At 48.7% G+C, this 8,982-nt stretch overlaps 1 protein-coding gene across 1 annotated transcript in view; it reads left to right on the top strand.

Annotated features, from left to right (window-relative positions):
• stau2 (staufen double-stranded RNA binding protein 2) overlaps positions 1 to 8,982 on the top strand; it is a 312,363-nt gene that overhangs the window by 278,543 nt on the left and 24,838 nt on the right. The window contains exon 16 of the mRNA XM_031796896.1: positions 7,886 to 7,951. Within this exon, the coding sequence (XP_031652756.1) occupies positions 7,886 to 7,951 (66 nt within the window). The remainder of the gene's footprint in view (positions 1 to 7,885; positions 7,952 to 8,982) is intronic.

The following is an 8,982-nucleotide window of genomic DNA, read 5'->3' as shown; positions in this document are numbered from 1 at the left end:
CTCCTTCCTTTCCTCCCTCCCTCTCTCCTTCCTTCCTCTCTCCTTCCTTCCCTCCCTCTCCCTTCCCTCCCTCTCTCCTTCCTTCCCTCCCGCCCTTCCTCCCTCTCCCTTCCCTCCCTCTCTCCTTCATCCCTTCTTCTCTCCTTCCCTCCCTCTCTCCTTCCTTCCCTCTCTCCTTCCTTTCCTCCCTCCCTCTCTCCTTCCCTTCCCTCTCCTCCTTCCTTCCCTCCCTCTCTCCTTCCTTCCTTCCCTCCCTCATCCTTCCTTCCTTCCCTCCCGCTCTCCTTCCTTCCCTCTCTCCTTCCCTCCCTCTCTCCTTCCTTCCCTCTCTCCTTCCCTCCCTCTCTCCTTCCTTCCCTCCCTCTCTCCTTCCTTCCCTCCCGCTCTCCTTCCTTCCCTCTCTCCTTCCTTCCCTCTCTCCTTCCATCCCTCCCTCTCTCCTTCCCTCCCTCTCTCCTTCCTTCCCTCCCGCTCTCCTTCCTTCCCTCTCTCCTTCCCTCCTCTCTCCTTCCATCCCTCTTGTCTCCTTCCTTCCCTCTCTCCTCCTTCCCTCTCTCCTTCCATCCCTCCTTCTTCCTTCCTTCCCTCCTTCTCTCCTTCCTTCCCTCCCTCTCTCCTTCCATCCCTCCCTCTCTCCTTCCTTCCCTCTCTTCTTCCTTTCCCTCCCTCTCTATTTCCCTCGCCTCGCTTCCCTCCATCCCTCCTCTCGTCCTTCCTCCCTCTCTCCATTCCTTCCCCCCTCTCTCCTTCCTTCCCTCCTCTCTCCTTCATCCCTCCCTCTCTCCTTCATCCCTCCTCTCTCCTTCCCTCCCTCTCGTCCTTCCTTCCCCCACTCTCTCCTTCCTTCCCCTCCCTCTCTCCTCCATCCCTCCCTCTCTCCTTCCCTCCCTCTCTACTTCCCTCCTCGTCTCCTTCCTTCCGCCTCTCCTTCCCTTCCTCTCTTCTCCCTTCCTTGACCCTTCTGCGTCCCTCTCTCCTTCCCTCCCTCCTCTCCCCTTGCCACAGTCCCTCTTCTACTGTCCCTCCCTCTCTCGCTTCCCCTTCTCCCTCTCCTTCCCTTCCTCTCTCCTTCCTCCTTTCTCTCCCTCTCTCCCTCCCTCCCTCTCTCCTTCCTTCCCTCCCTCACTCCTTCCCTTCCCCTCTCCTTCCCTTCCTCTCTCCTTCCTTCCCTCCTCTCTCTCCTTCCTTCCCTCCCTCTCTCCTTCCCTCCCTCTCTCATTCCTTCCTTCCCTCCCTCTCTCCTTCCCTCCCTCTCTCCTTCCTTCCTTCCCTCCCTCTCTCCTTCCCTCCCTCTCTCTCCTTCCTTCCCTCCCTCTCTCCTTCCCTCCCTCTCTCCTTCCTTCCTTCCCTCTCTCCTTCCTTCCCTCCCTCTCTCCTTCCCTCCCTCTCTCCTTCCCTCCTCTCTCTCTCCTTCCTTCCCTCCCTCACTCCTTCCCTCCCTCTCTCCTTCCTTCCCTCCCTCTCTCCTTCCCTCCCTCTCTCCTTACTTCCTCTCTCCTTCTCTTTGTATTTTAGCCTCTCTCTCTCTCTCTGACAAAGATGGAGCACTTCCACATCGCTGTCTGTCTTTTCAGACTAAACACACTCCTCTGGTGTTGATGCGCCAGTCCAGCCGGCACACACACACACCTACGCACACACGCACACACACACACACACCTACGCACACACACACACAGGCCTACGCATGCACCCAAAGGCACATGCGCTTACTCGACTGCGTACTTACATGCGTGCCCCTGAGTGTGTGTGTGTGTGTGTGTGTGTGTGTGTGTGTGTGTGTGTGTGTGTGTGTGTGTGTGTGTGTGTGTGTGTGTGTGTGTGTGTGTGTGTGTGTCAGGGATGGGTTCTGGCCGTATATCACCATAGCCGCCATCCTCCTAATATATGGTTGTTTGTCCAGGACCCACTAGAGAGATGTAGATGTAGCAGATGGGTTCTGGCTGTTTACTTAGGGGACAAACCCCTCCTATTGGGTTCTGGCTGTTTACTTAGGGGACAACCCTCTCCTATTGGGTTCTGGCTGTTTACTTAGGGGACTTCAGCCTCCTATTGGGTTCTGGCTGTTTACTTAGGGGACAAACCTCTCCTATTGGGTTCTGGCTGTTTACTTAGGGGACTTCAGCCTCCTGAGGGGGAAGAGGCGCTGTCGTACCCTCTTCACGACTGTGTTGGTGTGTTTAAACCATGCTAATTCTTTAGTAATGTGGACACAGAGGAACTTGAAGCTCTCAACCCGTTCCACTACAGCCCCTTCGATGTGACTGAGGGCGTGGCTCGGCCCTCCGTTTCCTGTAGTCCACGATCAGGTCCTTTGTCTTGCTGACATTAAGGGAGAGCCTCTGCCAAGTCTCTGACCTCCTCCCTGTAGGCTGTCTCATCGCCATCGGTGATCAGGCCTACCATCATCATTTCGTCAACAAACTTGACGGCGTTGGGAGTCGTGTGTGTCCACGTAGTAATGGGTGAACAGGGAGTACAGGAGGGGACTAAACACACACCCCTGAGGGGCCCCCGTGTTGAGGATCAACGTGGCAGACACGTTGTTGCCTACCCTCAACACCTGGTTCCCCAGCTTGGAGGGGACTATGGCGTTGAACGCTGTAGTCTATAAACATCATTCTCACGTATTTCATTTCCCCTCTTGTCCAGGTGGGAGAGGGCAGTGTGAGGTGCAATAGAGATGGTATCATCTGTGGATCAGTTGGGGGCGGTATGTGAATTGGAGTGGGTACAGGGTGTCTGGGATGATGGTGTTGATGTGTGTCTTTACCAGCCTTTCAAAGCACTTCATAATACTGATGTGGCCATAGTCGTTTAGGCGGGTTGCTTTGGAGTTCTTGGGAACAGGGACAATGGAACATTTTGGGATTACAGTTTGTTGGGATTACAGTTGGAAACATATAGGGATTACAGTTTGCTGGGATTACAGTTGGAAACATATAGGGATTACAGTTTGTTGGGATTACAGTTGGAAACATATAGGGATTACAGTTTGCTGGGATTACAGTTGGAAACATATAGGGATTACAGTTTGCTGGGATTACAGTTGGAAACATATAGGGATTACAGTTTGTTGGGATTACAGCTGGAAACATATAGGGATTTGTTACGCACGCCTCTATGAAGAGGGAACGCAACACCCTGCTACAACTAAACTCTCCGTGAAGCGAAAAAGGTATGGACTGTAGGTGCAAGTAAGGATGACAACAGGCAGAATGTGGTACCGTTTACAAGGACTTTATTCCTTTACACGGTAATATGGGGAAAAGGGGCTGGACGGAACCAAAGCAAAGAAAGTACATCTCAAAGCCCCCCCTCTCCTATCTTACCTGCCTACCCACTACTTACCTAACCTACCCTCTCCTATCTTACCTGCCTACCCACTACTTACCTAATTTAGCACCACCTGGTGCCCTAACCAAAATACAGGGGGTGGTCCACCCAGGTCTTACCTAGTGTGCCTAGACAGTAAATATACTACGGGTATATGTATGCCCGCGGGCCTCTTGCCTAAACACTCCCAAGGAGCCTTCCCCTTCCCCCCTGGGAACAAATGAAACAGAATATTAAACTATTTCACAAACAAACTAAGAAACAAAGGACATCAAATAAGCTCTATCTGAGCAACAAACTCACAGAACATACCACTTTCCAGCAATGTACTCCCAGCAAAATCAACCTCTATCACAATCAATCTCAGCAATCCCTACCTCCAGCAAAATCTCTAACAAATCTCTCTAGCAAAATCTCTCTCCAAAAAGATCTCCCTCCTGAACAGAACACTGGCTTTTATATAGCTTCAGAAGGAATGGTAATTGTAGACAGCTGCGTCTTGACGAGGGGGCGGGGTCAGCTCTCCAATTAGCCCTGGAGTCGACCAATCAGCTGCTTGAGGGATTTCAGGAAGCCATTTTCCTGAAATAAACACATGTAAATACACAAACTACAACACATAATCTGGGGAACGTAACAGGATTACAGTTTGTTGGATTACAGTTGGAAACATATAGGGATTACAGTTTGTTGGATTACAGTTGGAAACATATAGGGATTACAGTTTGTTGGGATTACAGTTGGAAACATATAGGGATTACAGTTTGTTGGGATTACAGTTGGAAACATATAGGGATTACAGTTTGTTGGGATTACAGTTGGAAACATATAGGGATTACAGTTTGTTGGGATTACAGTTGGAAACATATAGGGATTACAGTTTGTTGGGATTACAGTTGGAAACATATAGGGATTACAGTTTGTTGGGATTACAGTTGGAAACATATAGGGATTACAGTTTGTTGGGATTACAGTTGGAAACATATAGGGATTACAGTTTGTTGGGATTACAGTTGGAAACATATAGGGATTACAGTTTGTTGGGATTACAGTTGGAAACATAGGGATTACAGTTTGCTGGGATTACAGTTGGAAACATATAGGGATTACAGTTTGTTGGGATTACAGTTGGAAACATATAGGGATTACAGTTTGTTGGGATTACAGTTGGAAACATATAGGGATTACAGTTTGTTGGGATTACAGTTGGAAACATATAGGGATTACAGTTTGTTGGGATTACAGTTGGAAACATATAGGGATTACAGTTTGTTGGGATTACAGTTGGAAACATATAGGGATTACAGTTTGTTGGGATTACAGTTGGAAACATAGGGATTACAGTTTGCTGGGATTACAGTTGGAAACATATAGGGATTACAGTTTGTTGGGATTACAGTTGGAAACATATAGGGATTACAATTTGTTGGGATTACAGTTGGAAACATATAGGGATTACAGTTTGTTGGGATTACAGTTGGAAACATATAGGGATTACAGTTTGTTGGGATTACAGCTGGAAACATATAGGGATTACAGTTTGTTGGGATTACAGCTGGAAACATATATGGATTACAGAGAGAGAGAGAGAGAGAAAGAGACAAGAGAGAGGGGGGAGAGAGAGAGAGAGTTCTTCAGATCTCACTTTTCACTCTAATATATACAGAGTCTGTCTGTGTTTTTGGGGATTCCCTCACTCATTTTTCTCTCTCTCTCTTTTTCCCAACCACCTTTCTCTGCGACGACGGTAGTGTAGGTATGGGGGTAGGAATTTGGGGGTTTAGGGGTGGTTTTTGGGGCGGGGGTTTAGGTCTAGGGTTGGAGTGTGGGGGTTTAGGGGGTATGGTAGGGGTGGTGATGTGGGGGCTGCCCAGTGGGACCTGGTACTGTCATCTCAGCAGATTTATTTAATCTCCCTCTCTCTCCCTTCCTCCTCCTCTTAGGAGACAGAGAGAGGGAGGAGATAGAAGGTGGGGGGTACATCTGGACCTCATCTCAAGAGTCTGTCAGGGATCAGCAGCCTGGTAGGCTGTCCAGTTTGGCCTGGTTACACTCAGCTCAGTCCAGTCCAGTTTGGCCTGGTTAAACTCAGCTCAGTCGAGTCCAGTTTGGCCCACTTAGTCCTACATTGATGTATCAGGTGTCTAGAGAATGTCTGGTTGTTTCAGGTGTCAGATCAGATGTCCACTGTCCAGACAGAGAATGTCTGGTTGTTTCAGGTGTCAGATCAGATGTCCACTGTCCAGACAGAGAATGTCTGGTTGTGTCCAAGACAGTTTATGGCCAGAATAGTTCATTACAGACAGCTGATGGCCAGAATAGTTCATTACAGACAGCTAATGGCCAGAATAGTTCATTACAGACAGCTGATGGACAGAATAGTTCATTACAGACAGCTGATGGACAGAATAGTTCATTACAGACAGCTGATGGCCAGAATAGTTCATTACAGAGAGCTGATGGACAGAATAGTTCATTACAGACAGCTGATGGACAGAATAGTTCATTACAGATGGCTGATGGCCAGAATAGTTCATTACAGATGGCTGATGGCCATAATAGTTCATTACAGACAGCTGATGGCCAGAATAGTTCATTACAGACAGCTGATGGCCAGAATAGTTCATTACAGACAGCTGATGGCCAGAATAGTTCATTTCAGACAGCTGATGGCCAGAATAGTTCATTACAGACAGCTGATGGACAGAATAGTTCATTACAGACGGCTGATGGCCAGAATAGTTCATTACAGATGGCTGATGGACAGAATAGTTCATTACAGACAGCTGATGGACAGAATAGTTCATTACAGACAGCTGATGGACAGAATAGTTCATTACAGACAGCTGATGGACAGAATAGTTCATTACAGACAGCTGATGGCCAGAATAGTTCATTACAGACAGCTGATGGACAGAATAGTTCATTACAGACAGCTGATGGACAGAATAGTTCATTACAGACAGCTGATGGCCAGAATAGTTCATTACAGACAGCTGATGGACAGAATAGTTCATTACAGACAGCTGATGGACAGAATAGTTCATTACAGACAGCTGATGGACAGAATAGTTCATTACAGACAGCTGATGGACAGAATAGTTCATTACAGACAGCTGATGGCCAGAATAGTTCATTACAGAGAGCTGATGGACAGAATAGTTCATTACAGAGAGCTCTGCACGGCTCTCATCTCATTCTGTGTGTTTGTGATTTTAAAAGGGATTCTGGATTCATGGTAATAGAATGAGCGTTGGTTAAGTACCCCCAGATAGCATTCCATCCATGGGAAAATAAATCAGGTTATTTATTGCGACACTAAATGTGTTTTTATTTTTATTTTAGTTGTGTCCAGATGGCTGACATTGGTGGATCATGATGTCATGTAGTGTATTTCTGTCAATAGATTTGGTAAATGGAACTTGACCCAAACAATGGAAATGCCATGGAAACGTGTGTGTGTGTGTGTCCTGTTGCCATTGGGTTTCTCAGACTAAGTGTTAGTGTTAGAAGGGAGAAGGGTTAGTGTCCTGTTGCCATTGGGTTTCTCAGACTAAGTGTTATTTGAAAAGCAGCTGAAGGGTGACATTCAGTCCCTCCCTGTCTCTCTCCCTCCCTGTCTCTCTCCCTCCCTGTCTCTCTCCCTGCCTGTCTCTCTCCCTCCCTGTCTCTCTCCCTGCCTGTCTCTCTCCCGCACTGTCTCCGTCCCTGCCTGTCTCTCTCCCTCGCCGTCTCTCTCCCTGCCTGTCTCTCTCCCTGCCTGTCTCTCTCCCTCCCTGTCTCTCTCCCTCCCTGTCTCTCTCCCTGCCTGTCTCCGTCCCTCCCTGTCTCTCTCCCTGCCTGTCTCTCTCCCTCCCTGTCTCTCTCCCTGCCTGTCTCTCTCCCGCACTGTCTCCGTCCCTGCCTGTCTCTCTCCCTCGCCGTCTCTCTCCCTGCCTGTCTCTCTCCCTGCCTGTCTCTCTCCCTCCCTGTCTCTCTCCCTCCCTGTCTCTCTCCCTGCCTGTCTCCGTCCCTCCCTGTCTCTCTCCCTACCTGTCTCTCTCCCTCCCTGTCTCTCTCCCTCCCTGTCTCTCTCCCTGCCTGTCTCTCTTCCTCTCTGTCTCTCTCCCTGCCTGTCTCTCTTCCTCTCTGTCTCTCTCCCTGCCTGTCTCTCTCCCTGCCTGTCTCTCTCCCTGCCTGTCTCTCTCCATGCCTGTCTCTCTCCCTGCCTGTCTCTCTCCATGCCTGTCTCTCTCCCTGCCTGTCTATCTCCCTGCCTGTCTCTCTTCCTCCTTGTCTCTCTCCCTGCCTGTCTATCTCCCTCCCTGTCTCTATTCCTCCTTGTCTCTCTCTCCCTGCCTGTCTATCTCCCTCCTTGTCTCTCTTCCTCCTTGTCTCTCTCTCTCTCCCTGCCTGTCTCTCTCCCTGCCTGTCTCTCTTCCTGCCTGTCTCTCTCCCTGCCTGTCTCTCTTCCTCCTTGTCTCTCTCTCTCTCCCTGCCTGTCTCTCTCCCTGCCTGTCTATCTCCCTGCCTGTCTCACTAGGTCATCTGTTCTTCTCTCCCTCTGCAGGCTGCTCTAAGTGCCTTGAAACAGCTGTCGGAACAGGGACTGGACACGGTGGACTGCCCTATCAAGGTAAAACACGGAGCATCTATAATGCCACATAGACACTAGTGGTCACCGATACCTTAAAAAAGAGGGGCCTCACAATGGGCCTCGGGATCTCGCCACAGTATATTTGTGCATTCAAATTGCCATCGATAAAATGCAATTGTGTTCGTTGTCCGTAGCTTATGCCTGCCCATACCATAACCCCACCACCACCATGGGGCACTCCATGGGTCACAACGGTGACATCAGCAAAACGCTCGCCCACATGACACTGCGGTTGTGAAGTGCTGCTGGTTGGACGTACTGCCATATTCTATAAAACGATGTTGGAGGCGGTTTATGGTAGAGAAATGAACATTCAAATATCTGGCAACAGCCCTGGTGGACCTTCCTGCAGTCAGCATGCCAATTGGATGCTCCCTCTGAGACATCTGTGGCATTGTGTTGTGTGACAAAACTGCACATTTTAGAGCGGCCTTTTATTGTCCCCAGCACAAGGTGCACCTGTGTAATGATCATGCCGTTTAATCAGGTGGATGAATTATCTTGTAGAGAATAGGCCATTATTTCATTAGGCTCTGGTTTATCATTTTTATTTTACCTTTATTTAACGAGGCAAGTCAGTTAAGAACAAATTCTTATTTTCAATGACGGCCTATGCAGTCAGCATGCCAATTGGATGCTCCCTCTGAGACATCTGTGGCATTGTGTTTGTGTGACAAAACTGCACATTTTAGAGCGGCCTTTTATTGTCCCCAGCACAAGGTGCACCTGTGTAATGATCATGCCGTTTAATCAGGTGGATGAATTATCTTGTAGAGAATAGGCCATTATTTCATTAGGCTCTGGTTTATCATTTTATTTTACCTTTATTTAACGAGGCAAGTCAGTTAAGAACAAATTCTTATTTTCAATGACGGCCTAGGAACAGTGGGTTAACTGCCTGTTCAGGGGCAGAACGACAGATTTGTACCTTGTCAGCTCGGGGATTTGAACTTGTAACCTTTCGGTTACTAGTCCAACGCTCTAACCACTAGGCTACCCTGCCGCCACGC

The sequence above is a fragment of the Oncorhynchus kisutch genome, linkage group LG18 (assembly GCF_002021735.2).
Source record: "Oncorhynchus kisutch isolate 150728-3 linkage group LG18, Okis_V2, whole genome shotgun sequence".
Classification (NCBI taxonomy): domain Eukaryota; kingdom Metazoa; phylum Chordata; class Actinopteri; order Salmoniformes; family Salmonidae; genus Oncorhynchus; species Oncorhynchus kisutch.
This window is presented reverse-complemented; position numbering and strand designations above follow the sequence as displayed.